The sequence below is a fragment of the Drosophila kikkawai genome, chromosome X (assembly GCF_030179895.1).
Source record: "Drosophila kikkawai strain 14028-0561.14 chromosome X, DkikHiC1v2, whole genome shotgun sequence".
Classification (NCBI taxonomy): Eukaryota; Metazoa; Arthropoda; class Insecta; order Diptera; family Drosophilidae; genus Drosophila; species Drosophila kikkawai.
The window spans coordinates 20,773,383-20,799,303 of record NC_091733.1 but is presented as its reverse complement, the minus strand read 5'-3'; the positions used below and the strand labels follow the sequence as shown (position 1 = coordinate 20,799,303).

Here is a 25,921-nt window from a genome sequence, read left to right as displayed (position 1 = left end):
GGCAAGCCCATAAACATTAGTCTTCCCCTGAAGACCCCTATATCTTTAGGGTTTCTTCTTTATTACCACAAATATATATAAACATACATATATATGTACATATAGTATATAGTGTTAGTATGTGTAGCTTTGCAGCTAAGAAAACATTTCTCAGGCCAAGACAAATGGCTTGCAAAACTCATTAGAAGTCGGAGCCGAAAACAAATCCAAATCCAAACCCAAATCGGTGGGTCTCTGCTGCCTGCCGCCTGTTAATGACTTTCCGCTGCGATGGACAGAGTGAAAAATATAAAAAAAGAGGGGAATGTTTATGATTTGTCGGTGTTACGCTTTTTGATCCATAAAATCAGACAGTAAATTTGGTTTTGCCAAAAAAAAAAAAGACAACACCAAACATGAAACATGAAACAAAAACGAGAGGAAAAACTACTGTCGGATGCCCGAAAAAAAATAAATAATACACGAACGATTGTTATTAATAATAGTAGAATATAATAACAGTTTTGGCATCTTAATTATATAACAATTAGAGGAGCAGATGCCCAAGGTTGTTGCCTAAATATGGGAAAACTCTACCGGGAGAGCTTGAGTTTTTCAAACTCCCAAATTATTCTCCATTTATTTCATTTTTTTTTTGTTTGAGACAAAGAAAACACAAGCACAAAAAATTTGACAAAAACAAATTGCTCCCTTGGAAAATGATGATAACCAGGGGGCGGGAGGGTTTTAGATGCAGTTTCAAGGCCGACTGATTGCAAAAGGCAATTTGTCACCTCGTGCGGGTTCAAATATATCTGTACTTGTATCTGTATCTGTATCTGTGTACTGGGATGCGACACAAATTCATTGCGCAATATGAAACCAGCGGCAAAGCGAACAAAAACAAAAAATTACACAAAAATTTAAATGGACTTCTGAGTGCGGAATTTAAATTGGAATTGAAATTGAAACTGTATTTTAGCATAACAGGTAAAAGCTGCAACACCTGGCGCACGCGTGCCTGCCCGAGTTGATTAATTTGAGGGAAATATGAACACATTTAAGGTAGCTTCGTTACCTGATACAGAAAAGAAACTTTTTTGAGTTTTCTATGAAGATATAACAGTTATTATTATTTCAATTGACATAATTAAGCAATTTTCTCAGCTCAGGACTCTCCTTTCTCTGTACCTCTTTCTGCCTGAATTGGAAGATATATCAGAAATTCTTAGCAAAAGATTAGAGGATATAACAATTATTGTTTATAACAGTTAAATCTTATTTCAATTGACATATTTAAGCAATTTTTCCAGCTCAAGACTCTCCTTTCTCTGTACCTCGACATATTTGATGTCGGAAAGGAAGATATATCAGTTATCAGATACTCTAATCTATCAGATACAAAGCGCATATAAAATGTTCCTGCTCTGGACTCTCCATAGGCACAATTACTTTCCCTTTTTTTCCCAGATGACTCAGTATGAAATATGCAATTTGTCTCTCCTAAACGTAACCCTTCAACGATCACTGATTAATGGCTGCATCAGTTTGTATCAAGCATACGCCGTGTTGTCTTTTATTTTGCTCATCAACCATCCATCTCACAAGCTCCTCACTTTTCGGAGGTGTGAATTTTTGTACGTTTTCTTTGCATTGTTTATGCTTCTTCCTCGTTTTTTTTTGTGCGTTTCGTTTCGTTAACTTTGAACTTCAAGACAAAAACAAAATAACAACAGAGCCTCAGCATTAGCAGCGGCAGCGGCAGCAATCAACTTCACCTTGTTCAAGGTCCAAAAACGAAAAAATAAAGTACAGAAACAAAAAAAAAATAAAACAGCCCAAACACCGAAAAAGCTAAGCTAAAGAGCAACAACAAAGCAAAGCCACCGAATAATACATTGTTTGCTGTTAATTTGCATAGGGAAATTGAATGTTTTTTTTTTTTTCAACCAATCCGTTGATAAATGATCATCATCATTGTTGAGGCAAAAGAAACTTCCTCGAAGAAATGCCATGCAAGAAACAAAGAAGACCTCTGCCTCACAGGTGGGGTCTCAATCAAGTCGAGCTCTCTAGAGAATCTTTAGAGAGAAAAACAAAGAGAGAGAGAGATGAGAGACAGTCAAGGGCTTCCCCAATCACCTACACACATGTAGTACACTTCCCACTTCCCCTTCCCTTTAAGCAAAGCGATGAGCTTTATTACAGTTGCCGCTCGTAAATTGCTACAAAAAATTCCACAAAAATCCCATATAAAAAAAATCACAAAAAGTTTCCGTGCCAAAAATAGCTGGAAAATAATTACAAAGAACGTTTTGGAATATACATTACACACAATTTGTCTGTAGTTTGTACTTGGGTCACTTAAAAGATACTTTTAAAATTATTTATTCATTTAGTTATACAATTATAAGTATAAAGTTATATAAATTAAATAATAAATATAAATTTAATTTGCCTTATTATTAATATTATTATTGACTGTTGATACTGATCAAGAATATATATAATTTATATATTTTTTAATTTTTTTAAATATTTTATAAAAAAAAAAATGAATAAAAATTCCATCGCTTGACACTATAATTCCCAACCAGTTCTAGCATTTTCTAAGTGGTAACCCAGATGAATGTTGTCTTTAGTATCTGTTTTTTAATTTTTGTATATTTTCCTTAAGAAATCCATTACTTGCCAGTGATCTCTGTACTTCCAAGTCATTCTACGCTTACAGTTACGTTGGCGGCTGCACTTCCGTAGCTCTTTTATTATTTTCTGTATTTTTTTTTCGTATTCCAAGTCGGCCCACACAACGTGGTATACACCATACATATGTACATATGTACATACATATATACATAGTATATATAGATATATCTTGGCTTAATGCACGTGGGTTGCACTTTGAGTTTTTATATTTTCTGAGCCGGTGGTTGAATTTTATTTGTTTTTTTTTCGGCATTGTTTTTTGGTGGTGGTGGTGGTGCTGGCTGGCCATATGGTGGGTCTGTCCGCGGTGACCTTCCACCGACATTGGGCGCGTTCCAGGAAATGGCATTAGCTGCTCCTCCTGGTCTCCCCACATATAATATATATATATGTATATATATCTTCCTGCTAATCATATTAATGCACTGTGCGGGGGCTTGGCCCGAACCAAAAACCAAACCCGAACCCGAAGGTTTGGCTTCTCTCGCTCATCACTTTCGCCGCCTGCATATCGGGTTTTATGGGTCACTTGCCCCAACGACGTTGTCGTTGTTGTTTTTTGGGTCATGTCCATCAAGGCAAACACAGGACAGGCAGGACAGGCAAAACCAGCTACCAGCTGGTCAGAAGGCAAAGAAAAAGAGAGAAAAGTAATATGATATGGCCAGGAAGTCCGGCGGGAATCCATTTTAATAGCGCTCACTGGCACAGCTACTGTTTCCTCCTCGGTCTTCCTTTGACTTTTCCGTTTCAACCTGTTCATATATATGTATATATTGAAATATTGACACCAATTGAGGGTCAAATTTTAGGAAAAATTTGTAGGAAAATTAATTTCCAATCGATTTCGAACCCAAACTGAAAAGCATATTTTAATGTTTATGTGATTTTCTTGCCCAACTATTTATAGCTGCCTTCGATAGAGCACATTTTTCAAAACAATGTATGTATATACATATGTATATATATACAAGCTGTAGAATGCATAAAAGACTCATAATTTCCGATCCAATAAGAATTTAGCACCAATTAAAAATAGATGGGCAAAAAAATAGGGAAAAAAGAAAGGAAAAGTCTAGGAGGAAAAGAAACTCCACCAGAGCACAGAGTTTTTTTTTTTTTTTAACTTTTACCAAATGATTTTTTGCCAGCACTGTCCTAAGGCTTGTTGGCCACGTTTTCGGTCAACTTTTTAGCCAGCATTCAGCCGGTATTCAGCCGGCATTCAGCTGAACGTTGCTTTTGTTATGTTGTTTTGTTTGCTCGCCGGCAAATATACATTTCGCTCGCTTTTTTCGCACAATATGGACTCATTAGCACAAGACCCCAAATAAAAAAAGAGAGAAATAAACGAAAAAAAACACCGAAAAAAGAACACAAAAATATATACAGATTATACAAGCATTAAAATAAAGAGCTACTCCAACCCGAACCCGAACCCGAGCAGTCCAAGTTCCGTGCTCTGTTCAACTAATTAATTATGCCCCTGCAACGTCATGGGGGTGTAAAATATATAATATGCATATGTACAATATAATTTGCATGTGCCGCTCTACTTGTGTGTGTGTGTTTTTTCTTTTTTTCTTTTTTGAGTAATTGAGTCGAAAAAATACAAAATTTGCATTGTATTTAGTTACACACGCACATGCTGGAGATACATTAGCATGGATATCCGCAGCACATCCACCGAAATCAGCAGCTGGTCAACCCGACGTCGTCCGGGGGGATGGATGATCATTACCCCGTAACTTGGTTCCCTAAATAGGTAGATTCATCTTATAGAGCTAGACTAACTAGACGAATACTTCCATTTAATTTCATATCTTAACTAAGTAAAAAAATCTTCGACCTAAAGTGGTGACCCCGACGACATCTGGGGAGGTCAAGTGTCATACCTACCACCTCCTATTTTACTTCCCTAAATACCGACACTTTTGTTACAGTTTAACATAAACCCAAATTTGTACTATACCTAGGTATATACTTAGTTGCACTTCCATATCTTAGCTAATTAACAAATGTATCTAGGACATAAGGTGGCGGTTCGGGGGGGGGTCTTGAATGATCACTACCCTTGTGGTGACCCCTACGACGTCCGGGGGGTAGAGTGATTCCTACTTCCTAAACATATTTATTTTCAGTTTCACAGTTAAAAATAAATCCTACAAATTTACAAACTTCACTAAAACCAAGCTTATACTTCCCTAAAAAACATGTCTTAACTAAATAACAACAAATATATTTCAAATCCAAGTTAAATGGTGACCCCGACCACTGCCAATAGGTCGTTGACATACGAAGCAAAATGCCAATAAATATATGTTTTAATTGGAGTTTAACAAATGCAAATATATTCAAGGTTAAATATACATAGATATTTGTTTAAGTAAATACATTTAATAGCATTTCGTGACCCCCAAAACAGGATACGTTCTCCGTATGTCCAAAGTTCTGTTTCTGTTTCTATTTCTGCGTTTCCCCCTAAGAAACCCGAGGAGTTTATTGAGCTGTCTCCAGTTTTGGCAGCACACTCCTATTAGGTATTTATGTACTTTTCTGCCTGCTTTTTTCGCCGTTTTATTTAGTATGTTTTTCTTTTTTTCTTTATTTTTCGTTGCTGTTTCGAGTTTCGTGTATGCGCGTCGAGATATGCAAATTAGCTTTGGCCTTGGCGTGGGCGTTAAAAGCTTTTTTTGTTTCTGTGTGGATTTCTAACTTCGTTACACTTTGCTGCTCTCCTCGGCTCTCTTTCTGTGGGTGTCTCCCCTCGCGTCCAGATCCCTGTCAGAGTGGGAGTCGTCCGATGTCGTCGATATTTCTTGTTTAAGCTCGACTAAGATAGCTTGTTTTTTTTTGTTTTCTTCTATTTTCTTTGCAAATTTTTTACAGATTTTTTGTATTAGTTACACACACACACACACTGTCTTCCCTGCTGACACGCTGACCGGATTTGGAAGTGCAATCCCAATGGCAAAACCCTATACCAATTCCACGCCCAAATCTATGGTGGCCATTGCCAAGCCATTCCCATTTCCAATTCCATTTTCATAACCATATCCGAGAGAACGAACCGGCGACTACTTTCGAATGGCCATAAGTCTTTTCGGGTTGGGAATCGTTTTCCTCCTTTTTGCACTCGCCAAATGGTTCATAAGTTATTCAAAAAGCAAAGCAAAAGCTAATGAAAATAGCAAAAGCAAAGGCAGAGCAAATACAAATCAAAAGCCAAGAAAAAGCAAAATCCAAAGGCAAAAGCCAAACAAAAGCAAAAGCAAATGAAATGATAGAAAAAATAGCGATTCGGCCTCTTTGGTTCATTGGCATTTCATTTGGCCATATTCTCCGCCACTTCCCACTCCTCTTACCAATTTTTCCAGCTCTATCCACAGCTCTATCTGCAACTTCCCATTCACGCACCATTCATTAGCCGTTGAAAAAAAAAACAAAACTAGTTTCTCTTAGTATTTCCCATTTGTTTGCTATATATACACACACATATATAACCTATATGTGTATATATTTCGTGTTTCTACTTCTACCTCTATTTATTTTAGTTTCGTATTTCCGAGCTTTGTTCAACTTGTTTTCTGCTATGCTAATTAGCAGTCGAAACAAACCCATCCCCGTTCGTACCTCCATTTAAAACAATAAGCAATTCATTTGGAATTCAAAATAAATTAAAATATCATAAAGAGCCCCACACACACACACTCGCACCAATCAAATATTTGTTGTCTCATAATCATAGTCATAATGATAATGATAATCATAAGGCGACGGCGGGTACACCTAAGCCATTCATCTCCAGGTGTTACGGAAGGTCTTGTCTGAACAGAAAATATAGTACTGAGAATGAAGAAAATGATCGATAGATCGAGGGTGTATCGATATTTGACTTGCCAAAGTCGATATTTAAATCAATTTTATAACATTGCGATATATGGATGATAAATCGATAATTGTATTTTATTTATTGGACTTTTATAATTGCAGATTAACTAACATTTTCTAACATTTTTTGATAATATCGATATTATCTCGATATTTAAAAATTTCATACATGAAAGTTAACGATTTTTTCGATATGATGTGATACACCAAATATCGTATCTTTTTATACATTCCTAAAATAGAGGGTTTTCAGAGACGATTTTCTGACATTTTCTTTTGACCTAGTCATTTAAGGATATTTCTAGTCCAAATTGTATACCCTTTGATCTTAGTTTCAGGGGTATGTTATTATATAAACTCCCCCAAAAAAATTCCCACAACTCTATATACATTAGACTCAAAACCCTGTTGAGTGTCGACTTTGGATTCATTTGTCTGCTCACTTTGTGGTTACTTTGTACGGGAACCTCTTCCCATTATTCGAAAAAAGACCCCTCCTCCCAATTTGTTTGTCGCTTTTTACGATTGTTTTATGGCGTTTTTGCTGTGTTTCTTTTTTTTTTTTACTTTTTTGCTGTTGTATTGGACGTGTTTGCCTGGCATTCGGGCAGTATTCAGTGCTCAGTTTTTAGTGTTTCAGTATTCACAATATTCACAGTATAGTTGTATTTGCAGTTTTCCAGTCCGACGATTGTTCCATTTTTATTTGCTTTTTGCCACGGATAGATCGCATCAAGATCGGATGTGCATACACATATATAAATATATATATAGTCCGTTTGTTCGTTCGGATCTATTTCTGCCGCATTGTCAGCATTAATTTGCAACTGAAAAGCGGCGACATTGGAGCGACAACTATAACTACACCACTGACACGACCGATCGTCAAGTGCCACGCCCCATCGAAATGGATTCTATGGCACATGCCCGTCGGTCACTTTTCGATTCAATTACCGCGACTGCAAGTTAATCAATCAATCAATTACAGTAATAATGCCGGGCCAACAAAGGCAGGCGGCGCCCAACAAGATTCATCCGCAGCAATCCACCCTCGAAACCATATCACCTATAGATATATACATATGTGTTCTATAAAGCACCAAAACAAATTTATGCTCAAAGTGTGCCAAGTGCGAGGTAGTCTGAGGCCGAGGAGAAGGAGGATGATCACCTTGAGCCTCTGAACGAATTTATTGCCGGACATTTACATAGTTCGCATGGCACTTAATGGCTTTCCAAGTGCCACTGGTTCCCAGGCCAGCAGTTCCTACTCATCTAGATCTCACACGACGAGGGGAGAGCTCTCCTCTCAGGTGGCAAATAAATTTCATTGAATTTCTTTTGTTGAAAGATCAAAGAAACTACCACCGGGCCACTAAAATTTATTGAGTTCTTCAGTGGCGGGAAAATTGTAAGGTATTCTTGGCTTAGCTTAATCGCTATATTTTATCGAAATTTATTCAACTTGTTATCGCTTATCGGTTTATAGTTGATTTTATATTTGAATTTTATAATTTTAAGGGTATCTTTTTTTTCATTCTGATAAAAGAATATTACTTTCTTTGAAGGCTTGAAAATGGAAGAATTAACTATTAAAAAACAAACCGATAACTACCTCTGATCGATATCGATAAATTAAAATTACTTCTTAGTGAGTTTATCTTTGTTTATTTGTATTGGAAAAGTAAATTATTTTCTTAATAAAAAACTAAATTCCCTCGATAACGATAACTTGCCCTGAATATATCGATAAAATAAAAGGCAACGAAAAATTGATTGAGCTAATTTTAATGAAGAATTACTGCGTTTCTTGTTATTCCGCATAATTGTAAACTATGTGGTGTTGCATTGCAGTTTATTTCTCGGTCACCTTCAAATGCTATCGGCTAATTGGGTTAATTGGGCCACAGATAGATACGCTTATCGAAAGATTCACTCCATCAGTCTACAGTCCAGTCCCTTTTTTTTCTAGGAATCGATTTATCGTCACTAGACTTGGGGCTTAGTCGTGGTTATAAATCCCTCTAACGACTTCCTTTTGTTCAGTGTAAAAAGTGCATCGAGTTTGGCAAATATTTACCAAATATTGTTGTTAACCAAACTGAGTCACGGCCAGCTGACACGAGTTACCAGATACAGACTTTTACGGGGGAAGTTGGAGAAGGGAAGGCATTGGCATCCAAGCTCTTCTTCGCCTTTCGACAAGGCAAACAACGCGGGCACACGATAATTGAGGCTCATTATCAGTGGGCAAATACGAGGTACGAGTCAATCCAAAATCCCTTTAAGTGATCATCATCAGAGGAGGGGCGATGCCTCCCAGACATGTCGACGACTCCAAAGCCCCGACATAGCGGAAATCCAAATGTAGAGGAGGAGCTCTCGGCTTTCGGCTCTCGGCTTTGAGCTATCTTGGGCTTGGGACTTGTGCTTGTTGCTTGGTCGGTCTTTTGGGCATGGTACTTCCCGTGTGTGCGGTCCGAACCTTTTGATTGCCACTCTGCAATTATGCCAGGTACTTGTCTCATTGCCCCTACTCCATCTCCCCCGGACTTCTCTAGCCTCTCCTCCGGAAAAACATGTACATGTGATGTGTGTGCCGTGCTTTTGTAATGACTTTTTAATGGTCGACAGTCAGTACTTTTGCCACCAAATTGGCCAGGCCAAGAGTTGGGGTAATCAATACACAAAGCCGGCTCTACGTATCTTATCGCACATAGCGAGGTGAGGCCTTCAACTTACAAGAGAGCGAGACAGGAGTGGGAGTGTGTGGAACCGGAAGCATTAGAAGCCCACAGAAAACAAAGCACAACAAAAAAAAAAAACAAAAAACATCAAAGACCAAACACACAGTTTTGTAAGTTAAGTTAAGAGTTAAGTCGCCGAAGGTCGTGCTAGTTTGTAGGGCCCATAGGCCTAAGCCCCCGCACACACACACATACACACTTCCAGCCACGCCCCGGTCCACCACAATCCGTGCGATCCATGATTATGGAGACCATAAATCAGCCGGAGATGATTCCCAAAGGGCGGAAGGCCAGCTGCGAAAAAAAGCTCCATAGAGAATTGGTGGAAACTTTAGGCCTCAAAATGTCAACATTCCAAGATAGGGCTATCCCAGGGGTTTTGCCTTTTACAATTTAGAAAAACATCCGGATTAATCGGTTGTTCATTTAAATAATGTATAATTTTGGGTTATAGATCTTATTTTGAGGTCAGAGGTTTTAGTTATAAAACACTTACTCCCATCCGCTGCTAATGCTTTGTATTACGAAGAAAGCACTTGAGAATTATAAGATATATTTTTTAAAATAATTAATATATATCAAAATATGATTATATTACCATAAATTTCTATAAAAGTGCTGTTTTAAGCTACTTCTTAATAAATCTTAGTGAAGTTTAGGTTTCGGTTTTACTTCACATCAGAAATTTGTTCCTGTTATTCACAGAATAATCACTTGAGAATTGAGAGAAATTTTATATATCAAACATTCTTGCAAATAACCTTCTCAAGCATCTGAAACCCTCTTTTTTATAATTATTAAAAATTCATTTAAAAAGCTTTTCGATCTTGACACTGCCTTTGGTTAACCTTTTTGGCATCTTTGGCACCGTTTTAGTTGTATCTTTGGCACTATTCCTACACGGATGCTATCGCCTGGCGCCAATCGGAAATAAGTAAATAAAAAATAGTAGAAAATAAGGTGCATTACGAATTAGACTTTACCCAGTGGCTAATTAAGCGATTATTTCTGTTCTGGCATTGGCACTCAAGTGTGATTTATGTCAGTGAGTAGAATGAACAAGTCCCCAAGTCCCACGCAACACGAATCCATTTCGATTCGATTTGAGACTTCGTCTTCGTCGGCGTCTTCCGCTAACTGCTGCTGGCTGTGTGCACAGAGGTCAAATTCTAAATTCTAATTGACAAAAGAGAACGCGACGGTGGCGGTGGCGGTGGCAGCGGCACAGTGGGTCAAAACGAGCCACTCTGGCACACTGCCAGTTCGCTTCATTCACTTTTGTTGAGCGATTCCGCCTAGATTAATGAAATTAGACAATCAAGAAGGCAAGTCTCAAGTGGCAGCAGCGGCAAAAAGCGAAATTAAAATCACTTAATTAAATAATTTTTAATGTCGCTCCACAACCCGCTGTTCTCTCTGCCGAAATTGAAATTGAAATTGGTAGTTTTTTTTTTTTTTTTTTTTGCTGTTTCGGTGGAGCAGCTGCCGTTGCTTAATTACCAACGAAATGGTCATTAAAGCAACGTAAATTGCCCTCTATATATCTCTATCTTAGAACCTCGATTGCAGCCAGTCAAGGTCAGGTCGCAGTCGCAGTTTCAGTCTCAGTCTCAGTCCCATCTCCATTTCCATTTCCAATCACATTTCCATTTGATGTTCAATATTACGACGAATGGAGGAATTGAATATTACCGCTGCTGATGAGGCCATAAAGCCCATACATCCCACCTCCTGCCCTGATGAGCTGATGGATCTCGCACCCAGCTGAGGCAATTACGCGCAAATTAACAGCGGGTTGGAGAGAGAGTCGAAGCCAAACGTGTTTCGGAGCTTGTTCCATATGGGAATCGAAACAAAAACAAAAAACGCAGCTATTTTTACCTTATAAATAATATATTCTTTCCCCCAAAAACCCATTTAAAACAGATTCTGGTTAAACAGGATTTTTTTTTTCGCTACAAACTTCCTTTCATTTCGGGCTTAATTCTAATTTACTTCGATTTATTTTGTTTAAAAATGCATTCTTTAAATGCTGATACTATTCTTGTTTACTTGATTAATATTTTTATTAATTTACTTGTTTGTAAATTAGTTTTTTTTATTGAAATATGGACGACTTACCTTTTCATTCCACTTGAAATATATATTTTCTTGACATTTTCCTTGCTTATGTTATTTAATTATCTGTAATTAAAAATAATACATTAATTAATGCCACCTTTCCTTTATAAAATTATTAACTTTTACCTCCTTGAATATTAATGAAGTTAAAAGTATGCCCTTGTTAAACGATCTGCATTCCCAAAACAAAAACAAAAAACTCAATTTAAACTCTACTCTTCCCAATTTTTGGGCTTTCAACAACATTTCAATTCAGATTGAAGCATTTTTGGCCAGAAACTACTGGCCCAGGGGCAACAAAATTGCTGTTAATTGCACCTAATTGGGGTTTTTGCACATTTCAATGCGAATTCAACGCGAAAATTCGCACAAAATAACAAAAAGCAAGACCCGAAACGGCGAAACACCGTTGCCAGGTAGCCAAATCCACCTTTCCACTCCTCTCTCTCCCTCGCCGAAATTAATGACATTAAAGAGTGCAAACAAACAGAAGATGCAATTTTCGGTGCAAATAAAAGCACACACGAAAAAAAAAATCGATGCAAATGAAGTAGCGGTTCCGCTGGCGATTTGCGAAGACCAAAGCAAACAAAGGAGGAGGCGCGAGCTCTCTAAAAGAGCGTTCTTCTCTGCCAAATAAACACCAAATTCCCCGTTTGCCACGGCGCTGGCTGGGATTTAAGCCAAATTAATGGACAGCGGGCTTAGTTGACTTCGTCGCTACATTGGGTTGAATATTCAAAAGGGTAGATGGGTTTTCATTCAACTAAAAAATATTGTAATAAATCGATTTATTTATCGATTTTTATTAGCAGATTATTCAGATTTGTACTATATAAATATATATCGATAGGAAAACTCTGCATTCGTAAAAAAATCTTAATTTAAAATATCGTTAGAATATCAATGCTATTGAAACAGCACATATATTTTTAAAAATAGCGAAAGAAAGCACTCAATATCAAAAATCAAAAATATCGAAAACCGAATTTTAATTATCGAAAAATATTGCGTTTAAACTAGAACCAAAATTTGTAACCATGCAAAGCAAAACAAGCTCAGGCAAAGTTCAAAAAGAATATTGATGCAATATACTAAAAAATATATTGATTTATTAATATATATATATATCGATAAATACCAATATAGTATTCCTATAAATTTCTCGCATTACAGAGTAGATTTCAGGTCTGTAAAGTCGGAGTCCCACAACAAAATAACGCTTTGTTGTTGTTCTTGTTTTTTTTTTTTTTTAATGTGTTTCTTGGGTTGGTTTGGCTTGGTTTGATTTGGCTTTGGGCTTATACGAATATCCACACACTCGCTTTATTTATATTTGTGTTTGCCTAAAAAATTGGCGCTACCTACGCGAGTTTTGTTTTTAGCGTCGCTTCGTTTCTTCTTTTGTATTCGCGATGATTCATAACATAATATGCGGTCGTCGTCGCCATACACACTCGCCTAATCAATAACCATCCATCGTCTTTACACACAGTAAACACACATAATAGATGGCCGTAAGCCGCAATTATTGATGGGCCCGGTCCCCCGATCCACTCTGAACCCAGTTTCGGTTTCAGCTCGCTTTCAGTAACCCCAACCTCCGCATCTCTCCATCTCCATCTCCATCCCATGCAATCCACATCGTGTTTGTACATTAGACGCTAATCAATGCTAACAGTTGGAATTCTCCCTTCTCTCGTCCCGTGTCCAGGTCCAGCAACAGCAGCAGCTTAGCTCGGAACCGGCGACTTGTGCAATTAATGGGTAAGTCAAAGTGCGAGGCTAGCATCGCAAAGAGAGAGGGTCTGACCCTTACAACCTTTTATGAAACTATAAAATCCAATCGGAATGATATGGAGTTTAGTGTTTAACTAAAGCTTTTTTTAATTAAATTGAAGGATCTGAACGTTTCAACCTTTTTAAAACTATAAAATCAAATATTATTACATTAATTTATATAATATTATATTGTATACATTTTATTATAGTCTCAAGCTCTTTTTCAAACTTCTTTTAATTCAATGGAACAGTAAACTATCTTTTGAAAATTTTATAAAAGTCTTTAACAGTGTGCCAGGAAATAAGACCTTCAATCACATATTTTTCAGTAATTTGTAAAGCTTTCCATGTGGTAATAGAAGCCTAATTCAACTTTGGGATTGATGATATCAAGTTAAAGGGGTTTATTAAGGCTCCATATCTATTTTTTTATATTGAAATGTAATTTTAATCATTTAAAATCTTTATTTAATAATACAAATTTAATAAAATATTAAATTCCTTGCTTAATCCCTTTCTCTGTCTCTCCAATTTTAAACTCTATGTGTGGCACCCCTTCCTATTTCCATTTCTGCTGCTGTTTATGCTAACTTGCAGGCGTCCCAATTTGTGTTTTTCTTGTCTTTTTCTTTGCCTTTTTTTTTTGGGACGTAAACAATCCATTAAATGGTGGCACTGTGCCTAAATATAGTGTACACAGCTTCCTGTGGGGAGAAACAAGCAAGAATATTACGCATACGCACTGGGGGCACACAGTCACGCACAAAAGTCAAGCGAAATCAATCAAAGACAAGGAATTTTCAGCACGCAATCAATTCATAAACTCACAAGGTAAAGGAGGGGTGAGGTACAAAGAGAAAAGGACTCGGAAAATAATTTGTTGTTGCATCTTTTGGAGGAAGAGAGAGAAAAAGAGGTTTGAGGTCCTCGAGACAATTGGGCGCCAGTTGGTAATGTGTTTTCCCTTGCTTTTCTTTTTTCATTTGTGTTTTTTTTTTTGCGTGCGTGCGTGGCAAACTTGTTGGCGAATCAATCAAAAACAAAAAGAAGAGAAGAAAAGAAAAAGACGAGAATCTGCCACCATTTACTGTCGAGTTACGCGCAATTTAACCTGTCTGCCACTTGGCCACACTCTCTTTTTAGCCTGGCTGAAAGCCCTACTGCCTGCCTTTGCCTTTTCTGCTCACTCAATTATCATAATTGCGCTGTAAGCGGGTGGGAGGTTGAAATGATAATGTCGGCGCCAGCATTTCCGCTCTTATTAACGACTTCTCCTGCTCTCTCCCTGCTTTTGGCCAGTCCTTGGACCTTGGTTAAAACACACCCAGCGAGGGTACAAACGGACATGTGTCCATGTTGCGGCTTTTGTGGCTGCCTGACACGCACAATTAAGCCAAAGTTAGTCCAAGGATACGGGCCTCGAAGGCGGCTGGTCTCAAAATCAAATCAAATAAAATCAGAATTTACTACATTCACGCACGCAGGCTATCTTTTTTCGATATAAAGAGAGAGAGAGAGAGAGAGAGAGAGGGAGAAAAAAATGAAACAAATACATTTTTCTATTTATTTCTATTTTTTTTTTTTTGTTTTTGTTTCAAACTATTTTCGATGCCATTTAACATTTCCATTTCGCCTCGTTTCCGTTGCGCCTTAATGCACTTGACCTTCAGCCAGATCGCTATTCAAATTCGAGTCCGTATCTGAATCTGAATCGGTATCCAAAACAAAAAATACAACAAAAAGTATATAAAAAAAAATAGAACAAAATAAAAACCCCTGCAAACTCAAGCGAGACAGCATTTGGTTGCAATATGTTTCGGTTGCCACACTTTAAGTGGCAACTAGAATAGGTTTTTTTTGTTAGGTTTTTTGTCTAAATATTATTTATGGTTTTATGGAGAAGAGTTTCTGCTTCAAGTAATCAATTTATATATTTTTTTATTTATTTTTATTTTTTAAAAGCTGTAAAATTTCGGAAGATGTTGTGCCACATTTGAAAATTTAATTTTATAAATTAAAGTTTTTAATATTTTTAAATAAAGAGTTATTAGTTAATTCTTTTCCTTTCCTGAATAATTAAATTTTTTTCTAATTTCCAATTTTTGTTTTGTTTTTTTTTTATTCAATTTAATTTTATTTCAATTTTCTTTTAATTTTAAATTGTTTTTAATTCAATTTCGATTTTTAATTTTTTTTTTATTTTTGATTTAATTTAAATTATTCTTTCAATTTTAATTTTAATTTTCTTTAAATTTATCTTTCAATTTTTTGTTTTGTTATTTTTAATTTAAATTTTCTTTAAATTTTAATTTCAATGCTTTCTTTCAATTTCAAATTCGTCCTTGTTTTGAGCTTCCGCGGATGTAATTTCAACTCAATTTGGTTCCTACTTGGTCTTCTGCCTCTACTATATCCGCCCCTATATCCGGACAACGAGATCCCTACAAACGACAAAGGACACGCAGTGTCCTCGCTATTGTTGCCCTGCCATTGTAAAGTTTGAGTGTAAATTCCATTAGGATTATATTACCAGAACTGGCTCGAACACACACACTCGTATATGAGGAAGCCACAAAAGTTTCGACCCGGCCATAAAGTAGGAGAATTCGCTTTTATTATCCTTGGAGAGAGCGAGGGAGAGCGCAGCGAGTTGGCAACAGGACGAGGCAAAGAGGAGGGCTCTCAAATGGATTAGGGCCAGGCTCTCCTCGCAAAGAAGAAGCCCCGCAAGGCGTTGCCTCGCACATTTAAGGACCTTCTCATGTGTGTGTGTGTGGAGTGAAATGTGCGTGCTGAGCAAATGCCAGGATATGTGTCAAGGACATGCCAAGACACATATGTGTGTGTGTGTGTGGGTTCCTGTTGAAGTGTGGCATGTGGGTGCAATGGGCGTGGTCCTTTCTATACATTTGGGACACATTTGTCGTCCGCTAATTGATGTTGCCTCCCAGTCCTTGTCACCTTCCCACTCACACACAAACTCTATCTCTTTCTATCTCACCTCTTATCATTTCCAACTCCCTTCTTTGGGCTTTTTTTTCGGCACTCCCCAGGAGCATATACATATATATATATATATATCTTTGGACCCCGCCTTGAAATACTAAGTTGGCAAATCGGCAAATTTATTTTAATTAAAACTCAAAGAGAGGCCAAAGTCCAGATAAAATAAACATCCTAGCCTGAAAACTGAATGTTTATTTTAAATTTAATTTCGGCATAAAAGTGTGTAATACAACAAAAAGAAACTCAGAACAAAAGTAAACACAATATGGCTTTTAATTAAACAATATATATTCACTTTCAATTCAAATTTGTTGTTTCGATTTTAAATAACGATTTACGATTGTTGAATTTTTATTTAGCAATTTCTTGAGCAATTACAGTTAGTATTGTTTTTATAAATTTTTTTTTAAACTGGATTTTACAGAAGAAATATAAGTAACAAAGAACGAAGATTTGCTTTGTTTAGTTCCTTTTTTTAAATAAAGACGAATTCAACTTGTTTTGCTGGTCAAATTTTCATAACAACCAAGACAAATTTGCCCCAGATCTCTCACGTCGAAAAATTTCACACGTGAGCACTTATAATTCCCAACTGGTTCTAGCATCTAGGTAAGGACAGTGGTCAGCACATGTTACATTACATAGTTACCCTAAAAGTAACTCAAATTTTTTTTATTCAAGATAAATTTCTGTTAAATTTGGAAGAGTTACTCCTAAAACTAAGAAAATCCTTGCAAACTTAAGAAAATTTCAAGAAAACTCAGCAAAACTTCTCATATAGACCTTATTAATACCTACTTTTTTAGCAGTGTCTGAGATCCCTATGAACTGCAAACGATCTTATGATTTCCCCGAAAAAAAGTGAATACTTTACAGCCAGCTGTCAGCTGCCTTTGGCTTCTGGCATTGTCCAGCACGAACAAGTGTACAAGAGTATCAGGGCCCCCCTTTGCAGAGACGCCTCTGCTTTGTTGTATTCTTCTTTTTTCTTTTTTTTTTTTTTTTGTGTTACAGCCAACACAGAAAATTCAGAAATCCATTAGATCTACTTTGTATCTGTGTTGGCTGTGTGTGCTTGTGTGAGAGTGTTTCCATTTTGGCCCGTTCTCGATTCTCGTTCGCAATAAATAAACATAATAAACATTTTTAATGCGAATTCCTTCATAAAAATCACCAAGCTGATGATGATCACAATGATGATTATGATGATGTGCTGGCCACAAAGAGATCTCAGAGATCGCTAGACAGCTGTCGCATGGCGAGCAGCAGCAGCAGCAGCAGCAGCAGATACAAAATGTATCTTTCGCCAGCAACGAGAACAACGAGGTGCGAAAAGTGTTCTAAATGGCTTTGGACGGAAAGCCATCCGAAAAAAGCCAAAAGCAAACAAAAGTAAAAACCCCAAGCTCCACAGCTCTTTTTGATAAAATTCCACAAACACAACAAAAAAAAAAAAAAAACAGAAAGAGAGGCCACAAGAAGTGCCCATAAATAACAATAAATAAAACAGGAAACACGCAAACGGCGAGCAGGGCCGATAATGTCACCTTAATCAGCATAAATCGCAACGATGTCACAAAATGAATTAGCTCTGGAAATTAATTAGATTCCGCCAAAATCGTAGCAGAAACAGAAATCGAACTGGAAATCGAAATCGAAACAAGAGAGAACCGAGCGAGCGCAGGGCTGGCCCCCAGATAAGATTCGTGCTCGTGTTTTTCCTCCGATAAGACATCTTCTGACACACAGCGCAGCCACTGAGCTGATAAGCCCGATGATAAAAAGCCACACACAAAGTTTAATGAAAGTTCTCTGATTGCCAACGTCCTTGCAGATACTAAGATACGACGCGTTCACGCACATAAAGTGCACTGCATGTAATACTCCCTTATCTCCTGGAGAGTGACTAACGCATAGTGGCAGATACATTACGCAGGTGGAGATGCAGGCGTATCTAGATACTTCCCGGTTTTTTTGATTACACAATTACAAGGCGCATTCCAAGTGCGCATAGGAACTCACCCTCTCCCACTGCTTGGAAATGTATATATCTTCTTTTGAAACCAATTCATTTCCATAATTTTCCATTTCCCAGGCATTTCATTTACTTTCCCGACGACAGTTGAAGTAGTTTTATGACCAGGCTATACCCTTGATTAAGGGTTGAGAGCAAGTGACTAGAGCGGGTATATAGGCGATATTTTTGCAAGCAATTATCGATTTTAAATCGATTCAGATTGATTATGGCTATATAAAATATTTTCAAAATAGATATATATCGATCAAAATAAGATTATATTGTACTAAAAGTCTTTAAATATCGATTAAAAATCTATTAATATCGTTTTATATCTAATTTAAAAAGATTAATATCAATTATACATCGAATATCTTTTTAAAAAAGCAACAATATTAAAAATAATGATATATTAGCAATTGTTTAATTTCTTAATCAATATAATTTTGCAAGAAAATTATCGATTTCAATATTTTAAAATCGATAGTAATGTTTAGGTTTAATTTTGAAAAGCTTCTTCGAGCTTCAAAACAAGTCTTTTGAGAATATATAAACTTTCCAGTTAATACTTCTTTTGAATTTTTCTTGTTCTTAGGGTATTTCGCTTTGACCTCTTTGTCCCGTTAATTTTCTGAAACAATTTTCATATTTATATTTCTTCTGTTTTTGCGGCTCTCAAATTTAACGCTTGAAACGTGCACGGAAATGTTTATAACTGTAAAACTTGCGCCACGCGTTCTCCATAAGCCAAAACACTACCAACCCCAAAATCAACCCCCCCTGTTCGAGCTGAACATCCCGCTGTCAGGACATTTTTGGCACAACTGCGGGAGGCATTCTTCGCAATGTGCGAAAAAATTCTTTGGCCAGCTTTCAGTTCTTTCTCTCTTCTCTCCCTGCCATTTATTGTCTTTGCGCTTAATTTTTATAACATTTTTATGTGCGCTCCATCTTGCCGCCTTCCTTCCTTCCGCCTTCCCTTCCTCACCCGTGGCGCTCTTAAGTGAATAATAAATTAATTGAATCGCCACGCGGCCCAATTTCAGATGCGGGCGGGGCGTGAATGCGGATCGCTTAAAGAAGTAAAATGGATAGATGGATGGATGGTTGTGATGGCTGTGATGGCTGGACTCCATCCCCAATCTCTGGTTTCGTCAACTTTTATGTTAATAGCCCCAACTCCAACCTCCTCTGGGCCCCATTACAACACACCCATCCCTGCTACGAAGCAATTAGCAAACTAATCAAAGGCCAATATAGATATACACTATCTAAATGCCCAATTAAAGTGTAAATTTTGTGCCATCTTCAAGCAGATTTGCTGCACTGACACTTAATTAGAAGGAAGAAAAAAAAGAAAAGGGAAAAAGAAACCTAGAGAATGATTCTAACCCTCCCCAGTATCTATCGGTTATATTCCGTGTGTCTCTGTTTGCTCTGGCTTTTAATTAAGCTCCGTCCAAGCAAAAGCAAAAGCAAGCAGCACAACGAAAGTTTATTTTTATGGCCAGAGTCCATACACAGAGAGGAGAGACACCCACGCGGAATAATGGCCAACTACTTTCTGCTAAAATCCAATTCGGCCCAAAGCGGAGGAGGAATATGAGCCAAGGAGAGCACGATCCAGCGGAAGGAGAAGTAATAATAGAAGGGGACATAAGCACACAGTTGGCAAAGTTTTTCATTTTACGAGCATATTACTACAAAGGATTGTGAAACGGAATCCGATGACGCAGGGAAAAAGCCAAGACTCCTCGGAATTCCCCGGAATCCGTTCGAGATATCTACGTATCTGATTCTGGCTGTGAAACGAATTACTGCAGATATGTGGTGATAGATATATACAAACAAATATATATATATATATACATACATCTGTATATATGGGTAAATGCAAAAGAATAATGGACAGATCGATATGTAAGCGACAGTCAATGTGTAACAGAATCCCAGGGACAGGGAAATTACTTGGAACTTACTCACAGATGGCAAGAAACATAAATTTACTTGCTGGGAGCATAATAAGGCTATCGAATATGATATCGATTTCCTTGATTTGGACCAGTTAGTTCTTAAAACCCAAAAGAGGAGAGTTTAGAGTAATAAGAAATATGGAAAACTAAAAACGTTTTGATATTTTAAATAAATAGATTTAATCGATTAAAAACTAATAAAATATCGAAAATAATCAATACCATTTTTATTCTATCGATTATATATCGAATTATCTGGGACATATATATTCTTTTTATAAGAAATGTGTCATTTTAGGGCTAACAACGTTACGATATTTGAATTTAATCGAATTAATCGATGAAAAAAAACAAATTAATCAATAAACAGCACTTTTTTGAAATAAGTTGTTCACGAAAAAATGTTTTGAGCTGAAACGTTTGCCTTTTTTTTTTTTTTAAGAAAATTGTCTTTATTTATTTTGCGCCCCTTTATTGACTGTTTTCGCCGGCTTTTTGGCCGTTCGCTCGTGTGAAATGCAGAGTGCGAGTGAGGCACGTAGCACGTAAGCGGAGCAAAAAGCCGATAAACGTTCGTAGCGGCAGATGTGCGGACAAAATATATATAATACATTTCACACAATACAATAACTCAAATACTGAGTGCACCCCCAATGCAAAGTATGCAGAGTTTTCACATCGCACGCCCCGCGCACTCACGCCGATACGATGATAAATGCAGGTCCGGGCCACGATCCGTGCTCCTATGTATCGCAATTATGAAGTGTTATTAATATAATGCTCGACGATCGCCGTTCGCCGCTAGCCACTCGATTGTGCAATCTTGCCCTGCTCCATAATTCATTCACTTGCATTCGCATGCGAACCGATCGAATTTACCTAATCGTATGCAAATGGAACGGGAATCTGAGTCATCGATCGATCAGTCAGTAAGTCACACTTTTTGGGATATTTTGGATATATGTATGTATATTTGTATTCAGCGACGTGACCAATGCAAGTGTAATAAACCCATTGAAAATTGCTTAATAACATTTTGGTTGATTCAAGTCCGAATGGCAATCGGTTGTGTGTAAAAAATAGACACGATAAGCAGCGATTAAATCGATAACATAATAATTAAGGCTATCTTTCGATAGATTCTATATAAATCATGAGTCAATAATAGATCTGATATCGGTATACAACAATATTAAATCAATAAATATGGAATAATCATATAATTGTGATGAGTAGGAGATCGATAACTATGGAGTAGGCTTTAATTAAAATGCTTAGGAGTCAATAGTCAACTACTATCGATAACCATAGAGTAATCGCATTATTGTGATGCGTAAAAATCAATAATAAGACAATATTTAATCGATAACTATTGAGTAATCATATAATTGTGTTTCTCATAAAACTTTATCGTTAAATTAATCGTTAAATTGTTTATCCATCGACTTAGGTAACACTTGTCTTTATATTAACAACATTGTCGCCTTAACAGGGTAATAAAACAAAGCTATTTTGATGGAATATATTCCGATTTAATACCTCCCGATCAATACATTCTTTAGTACTTAGAATGATATTAGCTGATCGATGACAAGAATTTTCTGGCACCTCCATCGCATATTCATGGCATGGGACGGACACCCCAGTGATCTCCACACGATCTCTCCTCTCTCTATATATCTTCATTGATCGTTCGATCGTTGTGCAAGCTTCTGTTCTCTGTTCTCGAACCGATCGAAGCAAAAACTCGCACACTTGAGGGCAATTCACATGCCGGCCACAAATCAGCCGCAAATGACTTTATTTCCAAAGTAGCAAAAAGCACAACTGGGGAATGTCAATGTGGCAAGTGCAGCCAGCTAAAATGTTTCAATTTTTTGTTATTTTTTTTTAGTTTTTTTGTTTTGTCTTAAAAATCCTGCTGGGCGCCGGCCTGCGGCCTGTCAACTTATCGGTTACTTGACAAACGACTCAGTCAGCCGACGCGGCGTATGCGCAATATCAAGTCAGCTGGACAACATATGAGATCCAATCGTTTGATAGAAATTTACGCAATCAATAGTCAACATTTGCGATGGGACACATTGCTGGCAACGATATTAACCACTCAACTTGTAATCTAAGCTATTTAAATTTGACATTTTTTTGATTTTTCCAATCAATATAGAAATGAACTAAGGATATACTATATGTTATAAGTTTAAGTTCTTTTCGTAATAGTTAATGTCAATTAATGGGATTTTAATTTGAATTTAATTTAATAGTCCATTATTTTTAAGACATGATAAAACCAGAGAAGCTTGGTTAATACATTTTTTTGTTTAATTTTTTTAAAAGGGAAAATTTGGTTGAATAAAGAAGAAAGATTCAAAAGCTGGAAAATAAATATTAGCTACCTTTTCAAAAGGTCATAAAATTCATAAAAATTTCTTGAAAGAAATATAAGTAATACTTTAGAAAGATTTTCTTTTACAATTAACCTGTATATATATTTTATTTTATAATTTTTTCACTGCTCCTGAGGCGATTTCAGTGTCTAAAGAGTGTTTTCAAGCTCTCTTAGTTGGCTTTCAGTCGGCATCGGGTCGCCCTGACCCCAAATGTTCTCCATTCTCGGGGAGGCCACGCATGTGCTGTGTGTGTATCGATGCCGCCGTCGATTTGACGTTGACGTCTCCGCCGCATTTGGTCAAAATGAGCGTTTGGCTTCAAGTCCAAGTCGAAGTGGAAGTGGATTTTAGTTTTTAGATTTTTTTTTAAGTTCGAACAACACAAAAGCGAGCCAAATCGCAACGATTTGTGTTTCAGATTCTGTGCGATTTCTGTGCGAGGTGAATGTCAAAAGTGATTTTCGTTGCAGCAGAAACTGGGGGGCAGGAGCCAGAGACACCACATCAAAGGCAGCCAAGCTGGCAAGAGGGGCATTAAAAGCTCTCAAACAAACCCCCTCAAAGCCCCCCCGAAAAAAAATGAAAATAATAAAAATAAAAATATATAAAGAAACATGCGAAAGTCATAAATCATAATTCTTTATTCTGCCTTCGTTTTGTTGTTCGTTTGCCTTTTTAGCTTTCGGGTTTTCGGGTTTTTATGGAAGAGAGAGAGAGAGAGAGAGGGGAGCTCTAAAACTTATAGAGCATGTCACGCACACATAACCACAATACACTGGTAAAAACCAAACAAAGAATGAAATTATTATAAAATATAAATAATTAAATATTGATACAAAAAAAAAACATAAAATATATTTGAAATTTTAAAAGTATTTACTATTATTTATAAAAAAAAATCTCTTAACATTTTCTGCCAGTGTACCAATACCAATATATAATGGCAGTGCAGACACTTCTGGCCATATGATAAATGGTCAAAAGGCAGCGTCTAAAATCGCACACACAAACCCCAAATGAGATGTTTTCTTGTATGTGCTGTGCGTTCTGTTTTTCGGCTTTTGAAGTTTGACAGCCTCAATTTGCATTTTGAGCGAAATTCCCCCCGTTTTCCAGTGGCCAACCACCACATTAAGTTACCTCCCCCTGCCTCCCAAACGACTCCAATCCCTGCCTTCGAAGATATATAGTTCATCTTGAATACTGAGGCTGGAATTCCTCTAAAAAGTTAAGTGTGTAGCAGCAAAAGGGGTTGTAAATTGTATTATTGAATTCAGAAAGAAAGTAGGGTTTAAATTATTTAATTTAAGTAAAGCAGCATTGGCTTTAAAATATTTATAATAATTATAATTACACCCTAAGGCTCTGAAATATTTAGTTTGTTTTTTTTTTGATAGTTATTCTTAGCTTGCTTGTATAACAAAATGTCGCTGAGTTCATGCTTGGGAATTTTAAGGTGTCCTGAATGTATGTTTTTATTTTGAAAAATTTTCTTTTTTAATTTCAGCTTTAACAGCATCTTAGATTATTTTTTAGAGTCTGTTTTTATTTAATTTTTCCTAAAAACACATAATTCCCCTGTTATACTGTTATACAGTTATACTGTTATACTGAAAGCCTTTTTCACTTTAAATTCAGACTTTAACAGCGTCCTAGCTTTTTTTAGAGTCTGTTTTAATTCAATTTCTCTTAAAAACGTATCATTCCTCTGTTATACCGTTATACTGTTATACTAATAACATTTTAGTAAATAATTTTTCTTATGATTTCAATCTTAAATTAGAGATTATAACACCCAAAGTTCCCTTAGCACACATTCCAACCCTATTTTTGTTTTTTAGAGGTTCTCGGGAGTCAAGCGAATTCATGGATGATTGCCTTCAATTGCATTTCAATTCCGTTTCAATTGCCGGCACAGCCACCGTCGCCGTTTTGTGTATGGAATTTCGCTGCAGTTTCTCCTTCTGCTCACCTTCACCTCGCGACGAACCCCTTGGAGGAATGGAATGCCCCCTCCTTTTGATTATTCTGGTTAAATTATTATTATTTTTGTGTATAAAGTGTGCCCGATCTCAATTAAACGATTAATGGCTTAATTGGGTGGCATCTTGTGGCATCTATGAGGGTGTGGGGTGGCAGTGGGTGATGCGTGATCAATCACGATCGTAATAGTGATTTCCAGAGCTCTCTTGATCGCGTGACACGCGCATCGCGGCTTGACGACGACACGCTGACTTACATAAATCAATTTAGCCGAGTTTATTTTATAATTTAATTGCTTTTGTTTACGTTGACATGGCCCGTACGTGACTCTCTCTGTGGATTTTTCTCTTTGATTCTCTACTCACTCACTCACTCACTCTCTCTCTCTGTTTTGTCTCTGTAATTTTGCAGATTCGCTACCGATGTGAAGCGAGTTGCCGGCTGTTCAACGTTCAAAGCAACGCATTCGCTCGGCCCTAGTGCTCCGGGCAACAACACAGACGACACGAGAGAGATCGGTGATCGGATCAGATCAAGGGGAGCACCAGGAAGGAAACGGAAACAGAAACAGAAACGGAAACGGAAACTGAAACTGAACTGATGGATTATCGGCGTTACATCTACAGAAGCAAAAGCAACAACTTTAGAAAGCAGAAAGCAAAAAGAGAAACTCTAGAAGGAAACTTGTGATAAGTGTGCCTCCAGAACCCACGATATATAGATATATCTCCAAGGATATATAGAAAGATAAATGAAGACTTGTTGAGCAGTCCAAAAGCAACCAAAAAAAAACCAACAAGTGCAACGTGTAGGCCTTTAACTGTGATTTAAGCATAAAAAAAAAGAAAGCAAGAAAGAAACAAGAAAGAAACCATATATATAATATATAGAGAGAGATACGTTTAGTTTTTGTTTAATTATTCTTTTTGTCTGCTCGATAACCAATCGATAACCGATCATCGATAGCCATGTTCAACTCAAACATACCGGCAGCCTCGCTGCTTAGCATCGATAGCAGCGGCCTAGGTGGCCTGGGCGCTCACACGCCCAAGACCCCGGAAATCCTCAATTCGCTTATCGCCATGACCAATCCCCTAGATAACTATAGCTTCGGTTCGGCAGCAGCGGTGGCAGCCATCTCTGCCTCGGCAGCTTCATCAGCAGCCTCCTGCAGCAGTGCTGCCTCTACCCCAGTGGTAACAGTGCGTCACTTCAATGGACATCCCAATGGACAGGTTAGTAGACACTCTATGTGTATGCTTGATGTGCGTATACTTAATATTATATTTTTATTTTTATTTTTTATTTTTCTAAAATATATTCTAT

The 25,921-nt window shown here is 37.1% G+C and overlaps 1 protein-coding gene and 1 long non-coding RNA gene across 2 annotated transcripts in view; one reads left to right on the top strand and one right to left on the bottom strand.

The window, feature by feature from the left end:
* The window catches only part of LOC121502061 (uncharacterized), a 95,155-nt gene that overhangs the window by 56,054 nt on the left and 13,180 nt on the right, over nucleotides 1–25,921 (bottom strand). Inside the window, exon 2 of the long non-coding RNA XR_011445629.1 lies at nucleotides 11,445–11,507. This is a non-coding gene — a long non-coding RNA (uncharacterized lncRNA). The remainder of the gene's footprint in view (nucleotides 1–11,444; nucleotides 11,508–25,921) is intronic.
* Nucleotides 1–25,921, top strand: part of LOC108084666 (Activating transcription factor 3) — a 41,715-nt gene that overhangs the window by 7,652 nt on the left and 8,142 nt on the right. Inside the window, exons 2-3 of the mRNA XM_017180988.3 lie at nucleotides 13,159–13,211; nucleotides 25,007–25,830. Of these exons, the coding sequence (XP_017036477.1) occupies nucleotides 25,564–25,830 (267 nt within the window). The 5' untranslated portion in view covers nucleotides 13,159–13,211; nucleotides 25,007–25,563. The remainder of the gene's footprint in view (nucleotides 1–13,158; nucleotides 13,212–25,006; nucleotides 25,831–25,921) is intronic.